The following is a 24,513-nucleotide window of genomic DNA, read 5'->3' on the forward strand; positions in this document are numbered from 1 at the left end:
CAAAAGAAAAAAAAAAAAAAAGCCAGACACAGTGGCTCACTCCTGTAATCCCAGCACTTTGGGAGGCCGACTCAGGCAGATCACCTGAGGTCGGGAGTTTTAGACCAGCCTGACCAACATGGAGAAACCCTGTCTCTACTAAAAATAAAAATACAAAATTTGCCGGGTGTGGTGACCTATGCCTGTGATCCCAGCTACTTGGGAGGCTGAGGCAGGAGAATCGCTTGAACCCGGGAGACAGAGGTTGTGTAGAGCCGAGATCGCGCCATTACTCTCCAGCCTGGGCAACAAGAGTGAAACTCCGTTTCAAAAAAAAAAGCAGAACAAAAGGCAACTACCCAGAATTTATTATTATTATCAGCAAGAGTGGCATTACCAATATTTGTTTTTTTAGTATATTATTTCTCAGTAACATACTCTCTTTGAAAGCATTTTGGCAGCAGATTTATTAAAACACAATATAAACAGATTATAGTTTGTGTGATTTGATGTGTAATAAATATTATCTTTATCCAATGTATGTGCTTTAAAGCAATTATAAGATCTTTATATGTATTAAATAATATTGCTTATTAATATGTATACTCCTGAAAAAGTTTTTAAATTTTTTCATGGTTTATTACCTTAGTTAACAATGTGATAGAATATGTTTTATTAACCAACACTTGGTACAGAGCCTGATATATTTGCTGAATTTAATTAAAAGTTTGTCTTTTCACCAAGGCACACTGAATAGTTCTTTCTCTTCACAGTGGTCTCACATCTGAAACATGGCTACAGATTGGCTGGGAAGTATTGTGTCCATCAATTGTGGAGATAGCTTGGGTGTCTATCAGGGAAGAGTGTCAGCTGTGGATCAGGTCAGCCAGACCATTTCTCTCACCCGGCCTTTCCATAATGGAGTGAAGTGTCTTGTTCCAGAAGTCACCTTCAGGTGAGTGTCCTGACTGACTCTTCTGAATTTAATCTGGTGGTCTGTGGAGCTTGAACCTAGGTCTGATTGCTAGTATTCTCTTGGCATATGGCCGCTTTTTGTATTTTTAGTAGAGATGGGGTTTCACCATGTTGGCCAGGCTGGTCTCGAACTACTGGCCTCAAGTGATCTGCCCATGATGGCCTCCCAAAGTGCTGGGATTTCAGGTGTGAACCACCATGCCCGGCCTATACTGTTTATTTCCTCTTTGCATTCTGATATTCATTCCTTGGCCTCCCCTGTATTAAAAACAACCTTCTCCCTTAGACCTTGCATTTGCCACTAGGTATTGTATCATTTCCCTTCCCTTGAACCCATCATCCTTGTCAGAGCCGAATAGTCTGCTTTCTCTATGTTTTGTGGCTTCATTCTCTAGACCCTCCTTACCCTACCATTATCTTTTTTTCTAACTTTATCATCTTGCTGAATTAGCTTTTGCCAAGGTTACAAATAACCTAATGGCCAAATTCACTGACAGTATCTCAATCCCAATCTGATTTGAATGCTCCCTCATGGCTGTAGTGGCTTAAGCCTGTAATTCCAGCATTTTGGGAGGCCAAGGCAGGAGAATCACTTGAGGCCAGGATTTCAAAACTGGCTGGTCAACATAATGAGACCTCATCTTTACAAAAGAAAAACTTAAAAGCTTAGCTGAGCGTGGTGGCATTTGCCTGTAACCCCAGCTACTCCTGAGGCTGAGACAGGAAGATCACTTGAGCCTAGGAGTTGGAGGCTGCAGTGAGCCATGATAGCACCACTGCACTCCAGCCTGGGTGATAGAACAGACCCTGTCTCTAAAAAATAAATAAAAATACAGTGCTCCCTAACTTTTTTTTTTTTTTTTTTTTTTTTTTTTTTGAGATAGAGTCTTACTCTGTTTCCCAGGCTGGAGTGCAGTGGCACGATCTCAACTCACTGCCACCTCCGCCTCCCGGGTTCCAGCAATTCTCCCACCTCAGCCTCCAGAGTAACTAGGATTACAGGCACTTGCCACCACACCCGGCTAATTTTTTGTATTTTTAGTAGAGATGGGGTTTCACCATCTTAGCCAGGCTGGTCTCGAACTCCTGACCTGAAGTGATCCGCCCACCTTGGTCTCCCAAGGTGCTGGGATTACAGGCATGAGTCACCGCGCCCAGCCAATGCTCCCTAACTTTTAAAGTACAGTATTCTCCTTTAGTTTCCCTGTCACTTCTGGTTTTTCTTTGCATGTATTCCACATATTCCTCCATTCCTTTACTTTTATGTTCCTTTTCTTCTTCTCACCTGTTAAGATTGAATTACTCAGCATTCTATCTTTGGTTCTTTTCTCAGCTTTTATTCTCTAGACAATCTCATGTGTACCTTATACATTAATGAGACCTCAAATCTTTAACTTAGGCCCATTATGAGACAGACACCTCATCTGCTGGTCATTTCTGTTGGATATCCCACAAGGTATCTTAAATGCAAGATTTTCAGAGCTAATCTTGTTACGTTTTCCTGTAGATTTCTTTTTCCAAGGGCATACTGATTATTTATGATTAATAACACCTTTCCCCCACGTTAGAAACTTAGGAGTCATAATAAACTCTTTTTTCTCTTTAATCCTCGTGTTCACTTAGTTGCCAAAATCCTATGGATTCGAAATGTCTCTTGATCCCTTCTCCCTTTTCCCTTTGCAATTACCACTTGCTTGGTTCATCCCCTCTTATTTCTTGCTTGGTCTTCTAACTGGTACCACTGCCTCTTATTTCTTCTCCTTCCCTATAGCCACCAGGAAAATCCATTGTGATCATGATGTGGTCCCTGGTTACCTCTGCAGCCTTACTTCCTGATGGCCTTCCACAAGCATCCTTCCGTTTAGTATCACCATAACATTTGCAATTTCTCACGTGGGCCATATTTTCTACATTTCCTTAGTCTCCGAGTCCCTACCTGAGATGCCTTTCTCCCTACTGTTCTTTGCTTAGCCGCTCCTTCCGCCTGTCCTGGCCAAATTTAGCTTAAGTATTACATTCATCTCCACCAGACTAACTTAAATATTTTGCTTTTAGGCTCTCTAGTCTCCTATGCACACCCCTGTCATAACATGTAACACTTTAAAATTTTTTTTTTTTTTTTTTTTTTTTAAGACAGAGTCTCACTTTGTTCCCAGGCTGAAGTGCAGTGGTGCACTCTGCTCACTGCAACCTTTGCCTCCCAGGGTGAAACGATTCTCATGCGTCAGCCTCCTGGCAGCTAACAGGTGTGCACCATCACACCCAACTAATCATTTCTATTTTTAGTAGAGACAGAGTTTTGCCATGTTGACCAGGCTGGTCTCGAACGCCTCAAGTGATTCGCCTGCCTCGGCCTTCCAGAGTGCTGGGATTATAGGCATGAGCCATTGTGCCCAGCCCATGTAACACTTTTAATTGAATATGTACTTGTCTTTTCCACTGATCAGACTGAGTTCCTGTGGTCACATAGTGGTTTTCATCTCTATATACCAGATCAAAATAGTTCCTAGTGGAGGGCTTACCATATAGTATTTTATATTTATGCCTGTTGAATGAGCAAGGGAGTGAATGAATGAAAAAAAAGCCATTAAACATTGTGGGAATGTAAGATTAATATAGTTTTGTTGTTATCAATAGCCTCTTTTTAAAGGCCAGCATTGTGTCACTTGGACAGTTGGTGGCTGAGCCCTGTCCTTAAGCACACAGCCCCCTTTCCTAGCCTCTGATAACTCATTAAAATGCAGCCCTGCAAAGGGGTAGCTGTTTGCTAATGATCTCAGTTTCATCATTCTTACCACTATTATAATTTTGAGACTTGGCTTTTTTGTGTATTTCAGGGCAGGTGACATTACGGAGTTAAAAATTCTGGAGATACCAGGACCTGGAGACAACCAACATTTTGGAGACGTTCATCAGACAGAATTAGGCCCTTCTGGTGTTGGCTGCCAAGTGGGCATCAGTCAGAATGGCACAGGCAAGTTGGTCAAGAAGCCAACCTCTTCCAGCAGTGCCCCTCAGAATATCCCTAAGAGGACAGAAGTGAAGAGCCAAGATGTTGCCGTTTCCCCCCAGCAGCAACAGTGTTCAAAGAGCTATGTCGACAGGCACATGGAATCCTTGAGTCAGTCCAAAAGTTTCCGTCGTCGGCACAACTCCTGTAAGTAGGGTCAAGTTGATATTTCTTTTCAATCTGGTGTTTCAAGGCTATAAGCTATAAGCACTGCTAAGCTATAAGCACTGCTACTCTTTAAATAAATCCTTTATTACTCCAATAAAATGGATGCTGGCTGAGCTTCGCAAAAATACAACATGGTTCTCTTCCTCCAGGCCTAGTCCCTCAAGATGTTAAGGGAAAGGAAATAAGGTGTTAGGGATGCCTGTGAGCTTCCTGCCCTCTCTTACCACTTCCTTCAGGAAAAGTCTGCCCAGAGTTTACTGAGACTAACAGTGATGTTTGAAATCCAGTAACTACTGGGTGTGGTGGCATGCATCTGTAGTCCCAGGTACCTGTAGTCCCAGGTACTTGAGAGGTTGAGGCAGGAGGATTGTTTGAGCCCAGGAGTTCAAGGCTAGTCTGGGCAAAATAGCGAGATTCTGTCTCTAAAAAAGAAAAAAAAACTTATATCCTGTTACTGATGTTGGTAGTAGTGTCTGAGTTGAACCTGCACTTGGCTGTTCCAGAGGATTTTTGAGTAACTTCTCTTCCTGTGATTTGAGACTCATCTTCAGAAAAGCGGAGAAAAGCTGATCCAAACATCTCTGTGATCTTTCATTTTCTAGCAGACTGACAATTTTTAATTTGCTGTATTTGTTCCTACAGATACATCAAGAAGAATGTGCATTGGTCTGTGTTGGTGCCCAGTTTTGTTTGATACTGGCGGCTAACAGGTGTGCACCATCACACCCAACTAATCATTTCTATTTTTAGTAGAGACAGAGTTTTGCCATGTTGACCAGGCTGGTCTCGAACGCCTCAAGTGATTGGTATGGTACATTTGTTATGATTATTGAACCGGTGTTGATGCATTATCATTAAACAAAGTCCATATTTTATTCAGATTGCCTTGGTTTTTACCTGATGCCCTTGTTCCAGGATCCTGTCCAGTATATCACATCACATTTGGTAGTCATGTCTCTGCTTGGCTCTTACAGTTTCTCAGACCTTCCTTGTTTTTGATGACCTAGACATTTTGATGAATACTGGTCAGGTATTTTGTAGAATGTCCCTCACTTGGTAGTTGATGTTTTTCTCATTATTAGACTGGGGTTATATGTTTGGGGGTGGAAGACAACAGAGGTAAAGTACCATTTTCATCACTTTGTGTCAAGTGTATATATTGTCACTATGGTTTATAACTTTTGATGTTCACCTTGATCACCTGGCTAAAGTAGTATATATCTAGTTTCTCCTCTGTAAAGTGACTCTTTTTCTTCCCCGTTACATACGTACTTTTTGGAAGGAAATCATTATGTGCAGCCCACACCCAGGGAGTGAGGAGTTATGTTCCCTCTCCTTGAGGACACAGCATCTTCAGACATTACTTGAAATTCTTTTATTCCAGAGATTCCTCTCTTCTCCCCCATTTGTTTATGTGTTCAGTCATTTATTTATATCAGCATGTACTCATGGGTATTTATTTTATACTTTGGCTTATAATTCAATATTACTTTATTTTGTTACTCAAATTATTTCAGTTTTGGCTAGTCTCCAATCTTTCACTTGGATCTCATGTCCCTTTGACATACTCCAGTAGAATTTGTTTTTGTTTTTGTTTTTGTTTTTAGTACTTAGGTAGTTTCTGACACTGAAAGATGCTTGTTACTACCACTACTGCTGCTACTACTGCTGCTGCTGCTGCTGCTGCTGCTCCTCCTCCTCTTCCTCCTCTTCCTCCTCTTCCTTCTCCTTTCTCCCCCTCCCTCCCGCCCCTCCTCCCCGCTTCTCCTTTCTTCCTTCTTCGCTAGGTATGCTCATTGCTCCTGGGTGTCACCCTTATAGCTGACAGCAAGAAAATATGTGTATATACTTCTCTGCAGAGTTCACAGAAAAGAAAATATATATGTGTATATTTAACCAGTGTATATATATTTAAATATTTCTATATGTAACTATGTATATTGTACTATACTAAGAATTAGTTCATACTGATGTCTCCAACTTTAATCCATTACCACATGGATCCTTCTAGCCTTCTCCTTTTGCTTGTCTGTTACTTCTCACTCCAACAGTGAGAAACCTGTCTGCTATTGTCATTCATTCTTTACATAATTATTCAATTCCAGTATACATGTATAGTGGTATCAGAATTATTAACTTGTATCCCCATTCCTGTGGGAGACTGTCAAATAGAATATGGCACTTACGTACCGTTTCTTTTGCCTTTCATCTGACTCCATTCATTTCTAGAGTTATTTAGGTCTCCCATTTCCTTCATTGACTTGTTTCATATATTCATAATACAGTTAATTTGTTTTGTCACATTCTGCATTCCATCCTGGGATCTCCTAACCTCTTGAATGAGTTTTTAAAATTTGCATACACTAAGGCTCACTCTTAGTGCTGTAAAGCTCTGTGGGTTTTGACAAATACAGCATCATGTATCTGTCATTACAGTGTTAAACAGAATAGTGCATTGTCCTAAACAATCTCTTGTGCCTCACCTGTTCAGCTGTCCCCACTTCCCCCTGGCCACTACTGATCTTTTTATTATCCCATCTTTGCAGTTTTGCATTTTCCAGAATATCGCATAATTAAAATTACACAGTATATTGCCCTTTCAGACTGGCTTCTTTCACTTAGCAAGATGCATTTAAGATTCATTGATGTCTTTTTGTGGCTTGATAGCTCATTTCTTTAATTGATGGATAATGTTCCATTGTGTGGATGTATCAGTTCCATTCGCCTATTGCAGGGCATCTTGGTGGCTTCCAGGTTTTGGTTATTCTGCTTTTGCTGTTTTGTCAGTTTCCTTTTTCTAGATTGTTAACTGTACATAAGTAAGGTAAAGAGATCGTAGGGCAGTAAAATGTTACTATTTTTCAAGGAACTTATTTAGAATCCAGATTAGTTTGGAAAATGTCTGCGGCCTGGGAATTTGGTAATGAGACATGGCTTAGAATAGGTTTCTGAAAGAAGGTAGAGTTATAATTATTTTTCCACTCATTGAGCCCTGTAAGTAGAAAGGTCTGCCTTAGAATTTTCTCCAGTTTATGTACATTGACGTTGAGACTAGTAGATGGATGAAGCTATATAAATATCTGTCGGCCGGGTTTGGTGGCTCACACCTATAATCTTAACACTTTGGGAGGCCGGGATGGGCAGGTTGCCTGAGCTCAGGAGTTTGAGACTAGCCTGGGCAACATGGTGAAACCCTGTCTCTGCAAAAATACAAAAAATCAGCTGGGCTTGGTGGCGGGCGCCTGTAATGCCAGTTACTCAGGAGGCTGAGGCATAAGAATTGCCTGAACCTGGGAGGTGGAGGTTGCAGTAAGCTGAGATCGTGCCACTGCCCTCCAGCCTGGGCAACAAAGCAAAACTCTGTCTCAGGAAATAAAAAAAAGAAAGGAAATATAATCTGTCTTCATTTCTGGCTTTTAAGTGTTCTTTCAGGATTGCAATAAGGAGTTGAGGAATTTGTTGGTTTATAATAGTTACCTAATCCAACACTGATAATTTAGCACAAGCAGATTTTAATCTCTTGGGGTGGAAGTGGGTTTAAAGAATCATATAAAGAATAGTTTTTCTGTGACCATTCAGAATGTTTGTCAAATAGATATAACATCAGTCCCAGGGAGCAGAGGGAAACCAAGCCTTGTTTAGGATGCAGCTCTGTGTATGGGTATAATTCATATTTATCAAATCCCATGTCACAGCTAAAAATGGTGACCATGAGGGGCAGATGAAAGGCATCCCTCTCTGAAATCTTAGTCTATGAACTTGAATAGTCATTGGTAACATGCATTTGAATAAAAATTTAACAGTTAAGTTAAGGCTCTTTTGCCTGTAGAACATGAAAGTAGGTAGCTGAGGCCGGGCACAGTGGCTCATGCCTCTAATCCCAGCACTTTGGGAGACTGAGGTGGGCGGATCACCTGAGATCAGGAGTTTGAGACCAGCCTGGCCAACATGACGAAACCCTGTCTCTACTAAAAATACAAAAAATTAACTGGGCCTGGTGGTACATGCCTGTAATCCCAGCTTCTCGGGAGGGTGAGGCAGGAGAATTGCTTGAACCCGGGAGGTGGAGGCTGCAATGAGCCAAGATCGTGCCATTGCACTCCAGCCTGGGCAACAAGAGTGAAACTCCATCTCAAAACAAACGAAGTAGATAGCTGGCCTTTAGCTCATTTATATTTAGAGAGAGGTGGTCCTATAGGCATGACATTGCCTGTGTTTAGCGCTGGTTTCCCTTTTTCTCTTTGTTACTGGAGGTGGAGAGAAATGAGAAATGGAATTGAACCTTTTAAATGGAAAGATGGTCAATATTATCTTGTTGCAATATGGTTGGGCTTTAACGGTCTGTTCATTTTAACAGTCATCCCACCACCTGAGGCAGGAAGTGAATTTTGCCAAGTTTTCATGGTCCTACTGAGGTCTTCTTGACTTTTAAACTTCCTTGGATGTGCATCATATATCTAATAGGCTTGAAAACCCAAGGCCTAGAATTTGAGAGTTAAGAAGAAGGTCCCATATATTCTCAGGCACCTTCTCATGATGCCTGTTGAATCTGGCAGTAAAACATTTGTAGGACAAATGTTTTTTGCAGGACAAAGTTCCCCCTTACAGTGTGTGTGTGACAAAAACCAATAAATAAGTGGCATTGAGGGCTACACAACAATGGGTTTGTTACAGGTTGTCCCAGCCAAAGGGCCTCTGTGCCAAAGGCTGGCAGAAAAACGGCACAGGAAGGCGACCAGCCTGCAGTCTTTTTTTTTTTTTTTTTTTGGAGACGGAGTCTTACTCTGTCACCCAGGCTGGAGTGCAGTGGCGTAATCTCGGCTCACTGCAAGCTCCGCCTCCCGGGTTCAAGCCATTCTTCTGCCTTAGCCTCCCGAGTAACTGGGACTACAGGCACCTGCCACCACGCCTGGCTAATTTTTTTGTATTTTTAGCCAGGCGTGGTGGCAGGCGCTAAAAAAATTTTTAGCTAATTTTTTAGTATTTAGATGAGGTTTTACCGTGTTAACTAGGATGGTCTCGATTTCCTGACCTCGTGATCCACCCACCTTGGCCTCCCAAAGTGCTGGGATTACAGGCGTGAGCCACCGCACCCGACCCCTGCAGTCTTAATACTTGCATGGCCCTTGTAATTGAAAGGTAAAGAAATCTGGGAAGACTGTTTATCTTTTCCAATGGAAGTGTTTTTCTCTTGCAGTGGCCAAAGGCCAGTTTAATGCAGAGCCAGGCTCTTTGGTCTGAGTTAGCCAAGTACTGATAATATTTGTATTAAAGTAAGAGGAAAGGGAAGAATAAGAGACAACTGAGCACATTAGCCTGCCTTGCATTTATTTTATATTCTCTTACTGACCTGTGATGTCAGTATTTCCTCTTGGGAAATGTTTTTCACACTCCACTTTCCTGACAGTGTCTAAAACATAGCTAGTCCTTAGTGTCTGTGTCTCAAATGAATCAGCTCTGCATTTAGAGGAGTACAGGAAAACACCTGAAACCTTCTACATACACATCTCTGGGTTTTGTTGTAAGTTATGTTTGTAGAGTCCTACAGCTGAGCCAAAAAACAGTGACCAGTGCCCAGCATCATTAGGGCAGAATTAGGGCGTCTCCCATTGTGGACCCTGTTAGTCTTTATAGTGGGGCACTTTGTCAACATGCTGTGAGCGAACTTTACAGCTAGTCATGTTTGTTTTCTTTGCTTTTCTACTTTGCATTTCAGTAGCTCCTCATCATGTGGCATGATATGAAATGGGTACTATTTTTTAGCTTTTTATTTTTATTTTTTATTTTTTGAAACTGAGCAAAAGTTTTCTTTCTACGCTGCACTCTCTCCCCCCAAATAAAGGTTGAGTATCTCTTATGCAAAATGCTAGGGAGCAGAAGTGTTTCAGATTTTGGATTTTTTATTTTTATTTTTTTATTTTTTTTTGAGACAGAGTCTCGCTCTGTCGCCCAGGCTGGAGTGCAGTGGCCGGATCTCAGCTCACTGCAAGCTCCGCCTCCCGGGTTTACGCCATTCTCCCGCCTCAGCCTCCCGAGTAGCTGGGACTACAGGCGCCCGCCACCTCGCCCGGCTAGTTTTTTGTATTTTTTAGTAGAGACGAGGTTTCACCATGTTCGCCAGGATGGTCTCGATCTCCTGACCTCGTGATCCGCCCGTCTCGGCCTCCCAAAGTGCTGGGATTACAGGCTTGAGCCACCGCGCCCGGCCGATTTTGGATTATTTAAAAAGGATTTTGGAGTATTTCCCTAATCCAGAAATCCAAAATGCTCCAATCAGCATTTTCTTTGAACACCACGTTGGCACTCAGAAATTTTTGGATTTTGGATGTTTGGATTAGGGATGCTCAGCTTGTGCTTTCAGACATTCATATTGGTGTTCAGTGGTTAGTGCACTGTTTAGGGCTAAGAAATACTGGGCTAGTGGTTAGAGAAGCAACTCGTGCTTTTCTTTTTCTTTTTCTTTATGTTTTATTTTATTTTATTTTATTGAGACGGAGTCTTGCTGTGTCACCCAGGCTGGAGTGCAGTGGCGCAATCTCAGCTCACTGCAACCTCTGCCTCCCGGTTTCAAGTGATTCTCGTGCCTCAGCCTCTGGAGTAGCTGGGATTACAGGCACATGCCACCACGCCCAGCTAATTTTTGTATTTTTAGTAGAGGCAGGTTTCGCCATGTTGGCCAGGTTGGTCTTGAACTCCTGACCTCAGGTGATCCACCCACCTTGGCCTCCCACAGTGCTGGGATTACAGGTGTGAGCCACCTTGCCAGGCCAGCTCATGCTTTTCAAACTTTAGTTCCAGGATAACTGGCCTTCTACCAGTGTCATTTGGGAAGTCTGACCTGCCTTCAGAATATTTGGGTCTTTAGATTCTAGATTCTTTCCTGTTTTCTCCTATGACTGTTTTTGTGCCTCTACCTGTTCCTCTTTAGCAGTGTCTGTATCCTGTTTCCTCTGAGCATTATTCTTGGTCACCTGGTTTCAGGAGCTTTGGGTTTTATCTGAATGGGAATGATTTCCCATTTTGCTTCCTTAACCCTGTCTTCTTCTTCATTGATCAACTGCTTATTTTCATCAGTCATTGTAATAGTTCCAGGATAGTTCATTGTCAGTCATATTGGACATGATTGAACTTTTTCCACTGAAGCCCTTGCTTCATAACTCTTTTGTATTATATTATTGTCAACAACTTTATCTTCCTGGTCTTTTCAGTCATGCAAAAAAGTTGGCATGATTTTTATTGCTTTTCCTTGTAGTTAATCTCAAGTTGCCCTTTTTTTATAACCTCTTTTTAGACTTTTAACTTTTGATTGGCTAGTGTTTGCTTTTTTAAAATATGTATATAACTGTTTTTATTTCTTAATTCAGCGGAGTTTTGTGTACTTACACTGAACCGGGCATAGTGTTGGGTGACAGGTGTGAATGACATCATTCCTGTCCTCTGTTGGCTTATAAACTCCTTGGGAAGTTAGAGCAAGAACACAGATTAACTACAGAACAAAGTTGGTAATATAGCATAAGTGCTAGGTCAGTGGTACCCACAGTGTTGTAAGTGGTCAGATGGGAGTGATTTTTAAGCAAGAGTAATCAAAGATAGTATGTTTGGGCTGAGTCTGTAACAGCAAAAATGAGAAATAACTTAAAAGTTAATCAGTAGGTATGATCTATGTGCTGTATATCAATATGGTATGATCTATGATTTATGCAGTTATAAAAAGTAAGATACAGTCTTTGAAGAATTTTTTCATGAAACTCAAGGATGCTCCTGAGCAAGAAAGCAGGATACAAAACTTCATAAGATGGATGCAAATTTTTTACTAAAAGAAAAATCAAAATATTATGTGAATATTTAGAATTTTCTACATATTTTGTGCATTATCTGGTATGAACATCTGTTAACAAACATTATTTTTAAAAAGGAATACTCATTTCCTATTACCTTTGAATTATTTATTTGACCATTGTGCTGTACTGAATCGTTTTTCATTTTTGCATTGTGTGTACGTTTTTTCTTTTTTCTTTTTTTTTTTGAGACAGAGGCTCGCCCTGTCACCCAGGCTGGAGTGCAGTGGTGAAATCTTGGCTCACTGCAAGCTCCACCTCCCAGGTTCAAGCGATTCTCGTGCCTCAGCCTCCCAAGTAGCTGGGATTACAGGTGTGTGCCACCATGCCCAGTGAATTTTTTTGTATTTTTAGTAGAGATGGGGTGAGAAAGCAGAGCTGGATCAGGAAGAAAGAATGGGTATGAAAATACAAGGTCAGGATAACACCAGTAGCAATATACACAGACAAGGGAAGAACAAGAGAATAAGGACTATCAACGTACTGCCTCAACATTAAATCAAAACATCCTATTAGAAATAGGTCTCTTGCCCAGTGGTCACTCTTCGGTAGGTATGTGTTTCCCCATGGGTGGACGGAATGATTCACCAGGACGTAGGAAGGAGATACTGAATATTCCATTTTTTATTTTAACTAAAAACAGTAGAAATTAAACTTTATGAATTTTAATGTATTGATGAAAACTAGCACCCTTATGAAGTTCCATGCCAGCCAATTGCTGCCTGTATTTGAGATATCTGAGGAAAATGTGACTTGCTATAACAAGAAGTCTATCCATGCTAGTGGGTATACATCATTTTTTAAAAATTGCAGTAAAATATACATTACATAAAATTTACCATTTTAACCATTTTAAGTGTACAGTTCAGTGGCATTAAGTGCATTCACACTCTACAACCATGCCAATTTTTTTTTTTTTTTTTTTTTTTTTGAGACGGAGTCTTGCTCTGTCTCCCGGGCTGGAGTGCAGTGGCCGGATCTCAGCTCACTGCAAGCTCCGCCTCCCGGGTTTTACGCCATTCTCCTGCCTCAGCCTCCCGAGTAGCTGGGACTACAGGCGCCCGCCACCTCGCCCGGCTAGTTTTTTTGTATTTTTAGTAGAGACGGGGTTTCACCATGTTAGCCAGGATGGTCTCGATCTCCTGACCTCGTGATCCGCCCGTCTCGGCCTCCCAAAGTGCTGGGATTACAGGCTTGAGCCACCGCGCCCGGCCAACCATGCCAATTTTTAACTAAAGCATACAAAAATGTATATGTGGCTTAAAAAGATTCGCATAAAGAAACTATATGTTAAGTAATGATAATACTAATGTAATCATAAGTAAACAAGAAAATGGCAGAACACTTTCCCTATTCCTCTTATAGGCCTTTTTTAGCTAGAATGAGGTTGTCAAAAATTAATCAAATCTATGAAGATGGTCTCCCAAATTAAAAAGTATCAAGAAGGTCATTCCAAACATGAATCCACATTAACTGTTACGAATTAACTTCACCCTAAGTGTATATTCTGCATCAAAAGTCTGCAAACTATAGCCCATGGGCCAAATCCAACCCATTGCCTGTTTTTGTAAATAAAGTTTTATTGGCACACAGTCATGGTCTAGGCAAAGTTAAAAGAACACAGAGGATAATGTCTAGAAAATGTACCCACAGCCGGGGGTGGTGACTCACACCTGTAATCCTAGCCCTTTGGGAGGCCGAGGTGGGCAGATCACCTGAGATCAGAAGTTCCAGACCAGCCTGACCAACATGGTGAAACCCCTCCTTCCATTTATTTAGACTGTAATAGAGGTTCAGTCTAGCATACCAGTCACCTGATCCACTCTTTCAGGGTAGTCAGATGGAGACCAGAGCTTAATTCTTTGGGGGTGGGTGGTTTGGAGAATTCTGTGGGACCTTCTGCCTTGGCTGCTAGAGTAGTTGTTGACTGATGTGTGGTAGCCAAATAGGGTGTCAGAGACAGGGTGTGGCTGGCTACTGTGTTGTGGATGTGCATTAGTGTGGCCTCTACAGGATCAGCTCAGTATGGACCCTCATTATTTGGTGTTTCAGAAACTGCTTACCCAGAAGAGAGAAAATTCTGAGAAAAGAGATCACATTAACCGAAAAGTCTAAAGAAAGTTTTGTAAGTCAGTATAGCAATTTGTATTGGTAGGTGTATACCTGGCTCAGAATGTAGAATTTCTTGAACAAACCAGGGATTCCCCACTGCTGGGATCTAGCCTAAGGCCAAATTAAAAATCAGAAGATTGCTTGCTGGGTAAGCATAGAATTAAGGACTAGCTGAATAGTATTTTCCTGCAAGCTAAAAGAAGACCAGGCCTTCTTTTAGTCTGGGGGTATTTCTCTCTTAAACAACTGCCAGACGTTCAGACTCAAACTGAAGCAGGATATTTCCCTTCCCTGACCTATTCATGGGACTCATGATGGGGTACCTCATTTACTCCACCCACTGCTCTCAACTGCTTGTCAAAGGGATTGTGCAAGTGAATGAAGCAGGAACTGGAGTGCACAAGCCCTGGAACCGGCTGTTTCAGTGCCAGTGGGATCAAACTCCACTCAGACCCGCTGTGTTCTACCCATTGTGGGAGTGAGTGCACAGATGAGCAGGTGCAGGAGCCAGAACGAATGCTCTTGGGCACCAGCAGGAGCGAACTCAGTGCAGGCCATGTGGCAGCACCTACGTGGGGTGCCTATAACTCATGAAGCCCCAGAGGATGTGTTACGGTGCTCTTTTAGCTCTGCCGTCCACAGATGGCTTAAGTGTTAACAGCTCAGTGGGCCTGCAGCTGCCCTCTGCCAGTGAGGGCAAAGGGCCAGTGTGACAGCCTTTTGTATCTGCACTCATGGCTTCTGAGCTTTTGTCCAGTGTCCAGGAAAAATGAGGTCACATAAACAAATTAAAGGATGGTAAATGTGGGTGATTTTATTTTTATTTATGTGGGAAGGGGAGCTGAAAAGGGGACAGTGGGTGGTGGATAGGTAATTTTCCCTTGAAGTCTGGCTGTCTCCAGCTGGATTCTTCTCCACAGTTACACAGTCAAGCTGTTCCTCTGAAGTCAAGCCACTTCTCTGACATCCAGCCGTAGTCTCCAACGTCCAGCTGTTTCTCATCTCTGCTGACTGAGTCTGGGGTCTTTATAGGCACAGGTTAGGGTGGCGCAGGGCCATGGGTGGTTTAAGAAAAGGCAACATTCTGGTGGGAGAACAGGGATATAAGTTCTCACTTTGGGCCACAATCTCACGCTTTTCAGCTTCGAAGGTGGGGCTTCGCCAGGGACCTGCCTCTAGAATTTCTCTGCCTCCTGCCTGTATCGTTGTATCAAAACCACCATGCTATGTTCTTACTCTTCCTCTTGTTTGCTAATAGTAAGTTGTCAGAAAAGCTTTTGTCATTACCAGTTTCCTTATAAAGGGGATAACTGGTTAAGATTTCCAGGAATACTGCTTAGTTCATATTCATTAACAAGTTACTTGGGTGTAATATTTGTTATTGTTGTTTGTGTGTGTGTGTGTGTGTGTGTGGTGTGTGTGTGTGTGTGTTTTGAGACAGGTTCTTGCTCTGTTGCCCAGGCTGGGGTGCAGTGTCGTGATCATAGCTCACTGCAGCCTTGAACTCCTAGGCACAAGTGATCCTCCTGCCTCAGCCTCCCAACATGGGATTATAGGCGTGAGCCACCGTGCCCAGATTGGGTGATGTTTGAAACCTATTATTCCAAATGAGATTTGTTGTTTGTGCTATTTAATATGGTTTTGCAATACTTACCTTTACCATTTTCACATTGGTTCCTGTAACGCTTTCCACAAAGGACTAATGTACTGTATTTTCCACTTTCACTTAGTGCTTTCTGTGGATACACTGACTTTAGTCCCTGTTTTTTCTCCAGGGTCATCTTGTAGCAGGCACCCAAATCAGGCAACTCCAAAGAAAAGTGGTTTAAAGAATGGCCAGATGAAGAATAAAGATGACGAGTGCTTCGGGGATGATATTGAGGAGATCCCAGACACAGATTTTGATTTTGAAGGGAACCTGGCTCTTTTTGACAAGGCAGCTGTGTTTGAGGAGATTGATACCTATGAAAGGAGAAGTGGTACCCGTTCCCGGGGCATCCCAAATGAAAAGCCTACTCGGTACCGCCATGATGAGAACATCTTGGAGTCAGAGCCCATTGTCTACCGACGGATCACAGTGCCCCACAACGTGAGCAAGGAGTTCTGTACGGGTGAGTCGCACCAGGTCCCACATCCTGCTGGTTGCTGTTGCCTTTCTCTTGTGCTTAAAACAGAAAGACCTGGCTTCTGAGTTAGAATCTCACACTAGGAATTCATTTAAGTGGCTTGGTGGCTAGCCCAGTATTATTGTCTCTTGGGGACTGCAGCCAATAACAGCATTCTGCCATGGTGGGGGGGTAATTTCTCTAGATGTCTGTGTATATCCTGTATCTGGCAGGATCTGACCTACTACTTATTTAGTATGTTGTGAGTAACAACTAAAGGCAAAGGACCTGCTATGTAGATTCAAATATTCAGATCTATTTTTACTTTGGCTTTCCTGTTACTGCCCATATATTTCACCAGACTTCAACTCTGTTTTACTAAGTATTTGTTGTTGCAAAAAAACAGTTGAAGATGGGTGATTGGAATCATTGGCTAAAAATAGAGTTTTAATAAATTACATTTCTTTACTATGCTGTTCTTATCTCCTGTTAGCCCAGGATATTGAAAGTTGGTTAATTTCATGTAACATTGTAGTACCTTATGTAGACTACTGTAGATGACAATCTAGTTCTATTACCTCAGTGATTATTGTTTCTTGTTTTAGCGTTAGAATCTTTTCTTCAAACCCATGGCATAGAAAACAGATTAAAGCAGCTGTGAGAGAGGTAATTCACCACATCCCTGTCCCATCCCTTCCCACCAAACCACATTACTAACTGGACTTCTTGGAATATGGTTTGAAAACTGTTGTTATGGAATGATCTAAGAGCTAAAGGGGAAGTCATAATCATTTTAGTAAGTAGAGAAGGAATTGAGTATAATATTTTTATTTTGGTTTAAAGTTGGAATATAAGGAATATAAATCTTGAATGCTGGTAGCTGCTATAAGGAGAACAGTGGATGCGGCTAATTGCATTTGGAGCAAAGTCAGACATGGCTTTTTTTTATAGATAATAGTAAGACTCTGTTGTATTTGGTTTTGCTGAGTATAGTAGCTTGCTTGTGCTTTCCATGTGAAAAAAAAATAGGCCAACTGTCAGGCTAAGAAAGACTGCTAAAAAAAAACCAAGACTGCTGAATTATGTCAGTCTTTTGCTGGCAGATTCTAGTAGGCATGCCTGTTTACTAAGGTGGTGTCCTTAAGTGGCAGTGACAGTGACAGTGTAACTTGCCAAAGTCCTTTAGTTTTTAACACCTGTGTAAAAGCAAACAGCCTAGCTCGGAATCGGGTTTAATTTAAATTGCTAGGTTTTAAGCCTTTTAAAGGCAATTATCATCTGTTAAGTTTGGTACTCCTCCAGATCAGCCAACTATCCACCTCTGACTGCTTCCTTTTTTTACTGCCATCTTTGTAAAAAAAAAAAAAAAAAAAAGCTGCTCCTGCTGCTAGCTCTCTGTATCTGTAGTCCAAGTGCTACCACTGAGGCTGTTGGATTATACAGTTGTGATTTCCCTGGAACTATTTACACTGCAGGAATTTTTTTTTTTTTTTTTTGAGATGAAGTCTCACTCTGTTGCCCCAGCTGGAGTGCAATGGCGCGATCTCAGCTCACTGCAACCTCCACCTCCCAGGTTCAAGCGATTCTCCTGCCTCAACCTCCCGAGTAGCTGGGACCACCATGCCCAGCTAATTTTTTTGTATTTTTAGTAGAGATGGGGTTCATCATATTGGCCAGGCTGGTCTTGAACTCCTGACCTCATGATCCACCCGCCTTGGCCTCCCAAAGTGCTGGGATTATAGGCATGAGCCACCGCACCCGGCCCTACACTTCAGGATTTTTTGAACTTGGGAAGATTATGATCTGCCCTGGAGTCAAGTGGCTAAGAGTGAGAATAACAGTGAAAATCAGGGAGGATTCTCAGATCTAACAGAGCCTGAGAAAATATTTACTAATGTGGACAAAAGCAGAGGTAGAAATTTTTTCCTACTGCACACTCTGGCTCCCCAACTTGATCTTCACACCTGTTTTGTTTTTAATGACTGAAGTGAAAAGTTCTGTCATATAAAACTGTTTTCCTATCAATAAACGTACTACAAACCACATGTGCTGGTCCTTAGCCATAAACTTGGGTGTGGCGTCTTGTGGTATGTAGTGACCAGTTGCACTCCACTGGTTCAGTGAGGGGGAAAGAAGCCCAGCAACTTTATGCCATCTGATTTTTCTCTTTGTTCTTAACATTGACAAGGAGTGAAAATGAAGCCCTTTTGCCAAGCAGTGTCTGTGCTGGAAATAGAGCAAGCAGGCAGTTATCTTACTGAGCAGCTTCTTCTACAGGGGTTTTTTCTCTGTGTTCCAGTTCCAAGGCACAATCCTCAAGCAGGTTTTCACTGAGGGGCAGTCAGTCAACGCAGTTTCTCCATTGATCTTTCTCCATTGGATCTGCTATCCAAATGTTTGGGTGAAAAAAGGCAAACTAGATTATATAGGGAAACAGTCTAAGACCATAAAATGTTAGTGTTAGGTTAGTTGATCACCTAGTATAATTTTCTCATTTTACAGATGAGGACATGAGGCCCAGAGAGGTAAAGGCTTTTTTAAAAAAAAAAAAAAGAGTCTTGCTCTGTCATCCAGGCTGGAGTGTAGTGGCATGATCTCAGCTCTCAGCGCACTGCAACCTCTACCTCCCGGGTTCCAGCGATTCTCCTGCCTCAGCCTTCTGAGTAGCCGTGATCACCATACCTAGCTAATTTTTGTATTTTTAGTAGAGATGAAGTTTCACCATGTTGGCCAGGCTGGTCTCAAACTCCTGGCCTCAAGTGATCTGCCTGCCTTGGCCTCCCAAAGTGCTGGGATTACAGGCATGAGCCACCGCGCCCGGCTGGTAAAGGCTTTTCCATTGGCCAGATGGAGTGACTCACTCCTGTAATCGCAGCACTTTGGGAGGCCAAGGTGGGAGGATTGCTTGAACTCAGGAGTTCAAGACCAGCTTGGGCAACAAAGTGAGACCCTGTCTCTACAAAAAAAATAGAAAACATTAACTGGGCACGGTGGCACATGTCTATAGTCCCAGCTACTCAGAAGGCTGAGGTAGGAGCATCGTTTGAGCCCATGAGGTTGAGGCTGCAACGAGCCAAAGTCATGCCACTGTACTCCAGCCTGGATGACAGAGCCAGACCCTGTCTCAAAAAAAAAAAACACGAAAACCTTACCCATCACATCTCCTTTTCTCTTCTAAATGTGAATAAAAAATGAGCAAGAATAAGAGAAGGACAGTTTAATGGCAAATAGACTACAGATGATCCCCCAACTTACAATGGTTAGACTTATTTTTTGACTCTAGGATGATGTGAAAGCAATACTTATTCAGTAGAAACTGTAGTTCAAATTATGAACTTACATCTTTTCCTGAGCTAGCAATATGCAGGTATGATATTCTCCAATGCTGGGCAGCAGCAGGAGCCACAGTAGTTAGCCATGCAGTCATGAGAGTAAACAACCAGTATTCTACAGTGTACTGTTTTGCCAGATGATTTTGTCCAACTGTAGGCTAATGTAAGTGGTCTGGGCAGGTTTAAGGTAGGCTAGGCTGAACTATGGTGTTTTGTTTGGTAGGTTAGGTGTATTAAATGCATTTTCAACTTAGATATTTTCAATTTACGACGGGTTTATTGGGATAACACCCATTTTAAGTTGAGGGATATCTCTGTAGTGTTTTCTTTAGTACTGCACTGTCTCAGGAATAGACCATCAGTTTACAGAAGTAACTTGGAGTAACTTGGAGAGCTCCCACAGTCTGGCCTTGTGGCATTCATATCCTAGAATACCAAGTACTTTTCTACTAATCCCCACTGTAGCAAAAGAACATGTTTATTACTCATTTGGTGATGGCTTGGGATTTAGGATTCTGACAGCTTGCTGCTGGTGCCCTATATATTGCCTTCATGCTAAGTGGTATCAACCAAGTACATAAGTTATTATTCACTAATTGCTCATACTCCTCTTGGCAGTAATCTTTGCCAGCTGTGTGTGTTGTGATGGGGAACAGTGTTGTTTTAGGTCTGTTGATTGGGAAAACACATTCAGGAAGCAACTAAATTTAGCTCTTTGTTTAACCCCAATTTTTTCTCTCTGGAAAGTCCTTTCAGGTTCTTTGGCAGGGCCTCTGTCTCCAGCAGTCATGGATCTTCAGACATTTCTCTAGCTTGGCTCTGCCCTGCTAAATAATGGTGTCCAGTGATCACACTCTGGATTGGCCAGGGTCTTTCTGGATCCAGACTTGTAATTTGAAATTCTTTGAAGACTGATTCTATGTGCATGTGTTAAGTTTAAATATAAAACACTAGATGTGTGTGAGCACTCTATGTTCAGTGGTGAGAACTCCCCAAAGAATACTGCTTAGGAAAGTGGTAAGGCTTCAGAGAAGAATCTTTTTTTTTTTTTTTTTGAGACGGAGTCTCGCTCTGTCACCCAGGCTGGAGTGCAGTGGCGCAATCTCAGTTCCCTACAAACTCCACCACCTGAGTTCAAGTGATTCTCCTGCCTTAGCCTCCCATGTAGCTGGGATTACAGGCGCACACCACCACACCTGGCAAATTTTTGTATTTTTAGTAGAGATGAGGTTTCACCATTTTGGCCAGGCTGGTCTTGAATTCCTGATCTCAGGTGATCTGCCCACCTTGGCCTCCCAAAGTGCTGGGATTACAGGCATGAGCCACCGTGCCCAGCCTAACACTCATGATATTCTAAAGGAAATCTTTTAAGACAGTTTGGGTCAGTCAAAACACTGTGTTTATTATGTTTATTATATGTAACTGACTCTAAGACATGCTTGCCTTTAAGTTACGAAAATGTAATAGGAGATGGAAAGATTCCATATATGCCCAGAGTCCAGTGAAAATGTGGACGTTAAGTGCCACTAGGTGTTGAGAGGCAGGAGAGGTCCTGTAGGTTGCATCAAGGAAGGCTTCATGATGGAAGCCTTGAAACATGGGCAGGATTTCACCAGGCAGAGAGAAAGAGGAGGATATTCGTGGGTAGGCTAGGCAGGTGCAGGTGAATAGTATGTGTAAAGGGCTGTGTGGGAGACTGGTCATTAGCTGGCTTGGCCAGGGCAGAGAGTTTGTGCTGGGGATTGGAAGGAACTAAAATACAGCTTTGGACCAGAGCACAGAGGGCCTTGTGTGCCAGTGCTATCCTTGTCCTGTAGTCATAGGGAACAACTGAAGGCTTTTGGATAGGAAAATGACATGAACCAAATCTCTTCTAGGAAGACTGGTCTTGTGGTAGGATTCTAGGTGGAACGAGAGGGGAGAGAAGAGACCAGAGCAGGACCAGTCATGCTCATGATGTAATTTACATACTAGGGATTTGGACCGTTGAATGGAAAGGAACACAAAGATTTGAGAGAAGCGACAGAGGGCAAGTTGATAGGCTATGAGGATTGAAAATAGAGTTGAGTGAACAGGAGGATTTGGAGGTATTGAACCTGTGAGGCAGGAAGAATGGCAGTGAGTCAAGTTATCATTAGATTGCATGAATTTGTAGTGGGCCAAGCCTACATGGTTTTGTGACCCCCTCCCGCCCTCCCCGCTTTTTGCCCCCTCCTACAATGCTTTGTGCCTGAGCCCAGAGAAAGCAAAGGCGAGAGTTGTTACAATGAGGGATAGGGAGATGTGGGAGTTATTGGTTATTAAGAGCTTTAATAAGAAGTTAAAAGTTGTATAGCCAAAGAGAGGCTACTAAGCTGGTTTCCTTATCTATAAAGTAGGCTAATACTATGGATTAAATGAGATTATGTGGAAAAGTAGCTAGCACAATACCCAATTTGTAATTATTATTCAGTAAATATTTGACTTCAAATGTGAATTTGCAAAGGCCACCTCAGGAAGATTATTTCAAAGCATCAACATTTGTAGAATACCTACTATGTGCCAGACACTGTTTTAGATACTCTGGGTAAGTCATAGTTCATCACCTTAGGGCCTCTGAATATAACCAAACCAAATATGTAAATATACTAATAACAGAAGTGTAGTCGGTTGCCGTGGCTCACACCTGTAATCCCAACACTTTGGGAGACTGAGGCAGGAGGCTGGCTTGCTTGAGCCCAGCCTAAGCAACATAATGAGACCTCGTCTCTACAAAAAATACAAATAAAAAATTAGCCAGGGTGTGATGGTATGTGCCTGTGGTCCCAGCAACTCGGGAGGTACAGGTTGGGGGATTGCTTGAGGCCAGGAGTTGAGACCAGCCTGGGCAACATAGCAAGATCCTATCTCAACTTTTTAAAAAAATGACTAGAATTCTTCCTTCCCTCTGTTGTAATAAATCCTCTATTCATGAGCCTTTCCTTTTGGGTAGACTTCTTTAACCTCCACCATTTGTTTTCTACTGTGCAGCGCCTCTTCTGTCCTCAAGTATGTAAAAGCCCAGATGGGAGGCAGTAGGGTGCTCTTGGTGCAGGCATCTCTGCAGCTTTGCCTGAAGGATGATCCACCTCCACACTGTGTGCTGAGATTTAGGGAACAGCAAGTATGTGAGGATGACCTGAACTAGAGTTCCTATTTATTGTCTTAAAAAGGATCCAGTTAAACTTGAGTGAGGTGCTCTGGTCTGAGCTCGAGCACCTCTTACCAATACTCATTTCTTTTGGAAAAGGCAGTTCTGGTATCTGCTAGGAAGGGAGGCAGCTGGTGAAGTCACAAGTGATTTGTTCCTGCTGCTTTGTGACTGTACTCTTCTCACCCTGGATGGCTAAGTCTTTGAGTGCTCTCAGGACAAGTTTGGCTTTCAGAAAATTCCAGGCTAGCAGTTGTCTCTTTCACAGCTGGCATTCCATTCCTGCCTCTGAGCCGTAGCTGCCTTCCTCTGCTTCTTGTCACCAAGAGTCCCTCTAGAAGTAGTCTAAGGCTTTCAAGACCAACAGTGTTTTTATCTCCTCAAAAATAGGTAGTCAAGAAATCTGTTTTGATTTTTTTGCATGTGTGTTCAAAAGAAATTCAGGAAGAAATAAATCTTGGAGTTTAGAAGTACCACTGAAGAATTCTACCCTGGAGGTAATGAGGTCTCCTTTGGCAGCTGTTGTACTCTTGCAAAGAATTCTTTCCATTGAGAGAATCAAGTGTCTGCCACCATGGAGCTGGTCAACATCTCATTGCCTTCTCACCATAGACCCAACCCATGCAGGGTCCTGCCTTGTCTCCCCATAACCCCCTCCCCAACTTCATTCCCTGAGTGTATGTGTATGGATTAGATCAGGTGCCACAAGGATGTCATTCTGAGGGAGAGCCACTGGGAGACATCAGGAAATAAATTCTGGGTGGTGTTCTGGACAGAACACCTGCACTGGATAAACCTGTGCTCCTCTATGAAGTGTCACAACTTTTCACTGAACAGAGCTAATGAGCCTAGTCTCTGAATTTGTGTCTCCGGCAGGCAGACTTACTTAACAGTGACTTGGTTGAGTTGGGGAACCTCAGGCTCTAGCAGATCTTTCAGTGCCAGAAGTGGAAGAATTTATCAGTCCTTTTCTTTACCTTGGAATCCTTCAGAGTTCCTGGGCCTGGGTAATCGGGTGGATGGTTGTCATAGACTTGAAGGGCTTGGTTGTGGTCATTGGTGATCTCATGAGGTTTTAGAGCAGTACTGTTAAGATAGGTGTTTTGGCTCGACTCCTAGCCCAGTAATGAACCATTGTGCTTCTTACATGTTTTCCAAGAGTTTAAGCTCAAACCAAGGGCTAGAGTATCTGGAGCCTAGTGCATTACAGCCTGACATCTGAGTTTTTATGAAACTGCCCATTGGTCATTCCAGAAATGCACTGGTCCCTGCTAATGTGACTGCTTTGCTAATATATGCCCTCTTGCCATTCCAGAGCCACAGGTGCCTAAACAGAGTGAGAAAGAAGTTTGATGTCTATGTTTATACCATCCTCTTGAAATTCAGCAATCAGGCTGAGGCAGACAGCTCACTTGAGGTCAGGAGTTTGAGACCAGCCTGACCAACATGGTGAAACCCTGTCTCTACTAAAAATATAAAAATTAGCTATCCGTTGTGGCACATGCCTGTAGTCCCAGCTACTTGGGAGGTTGAGGCAGGAGAATCACTTGAACCCAGGAGATGGAGGTTGCAGTAAACCAAGATGGCGCCACTGCACTCCAGCCTGGGTGACAGAAAGAGACTGTGTCTTTAAAAAAAAAAAAAAAAAAGGTCTGGAAAGGACTAGGGAGGTCATTTTTTCTAATTTAATATGCAGACACTGTGTTCTGTAGCAGCCTTGGCAACAGATTTTTCTTTATCCTCAGTAGTATTTCAAGCTTACAGAAAAATTACTAGAATAATATAATGAACAACCGAACAACCCTATACCCCTCATTTAAATTCA

The 24,513-nt window shown here is 42.5% G+C and overlaps 1 protein-coding gene across 2 annotated transcripts in view; it reads left to right on the plus strand.

The window, feature by feature from the left end:
* Positions 1-24,513, plus strand: part of EDC3 (enhancer of mRNA decapping 3) — a 59,990-nt gene that overhangs the window by 20,435 nt on the left and 15,042 nt on the right. For both annotated transcript variants that reach the window (XM_033189372.1, XM_033189373.1), the window contains 3 exons: positions 753-934; positions 3,792-4,111; positions 15,858-16,193. In XM_033189372.1, the coding sequence (XP_033045263.1) occupies positions 771-934; positions 3,792-4,111; positions 15,858-16,193 (820 nt within the window). In that variant the 5' untranslated portion in view covers positions 753-770. The remainder of the gene's footprint in view (positions 1-752; positions 935-3,791; positions 4,112-15,857; positions 16,194-24,513) is intronic.

This window comes from Trachypithecus francoisi, unplaced genomic scaffold (genome assembly GCF_009764315.1).
Source record: "Trachypithecus francoisi isolate TF-2019V2 unplaced genomic scaffold, Tfra_2.0 Lachesis_group3, whole genome shotgun sequence".
NCBI classification, from domain to species: domain Eukaryota; kingdom Metazoa; phylum Chordata; class Mammalia; order Primates; family Cercopithecidae; genus Trachypithecus; species Trachypithecus francoisi.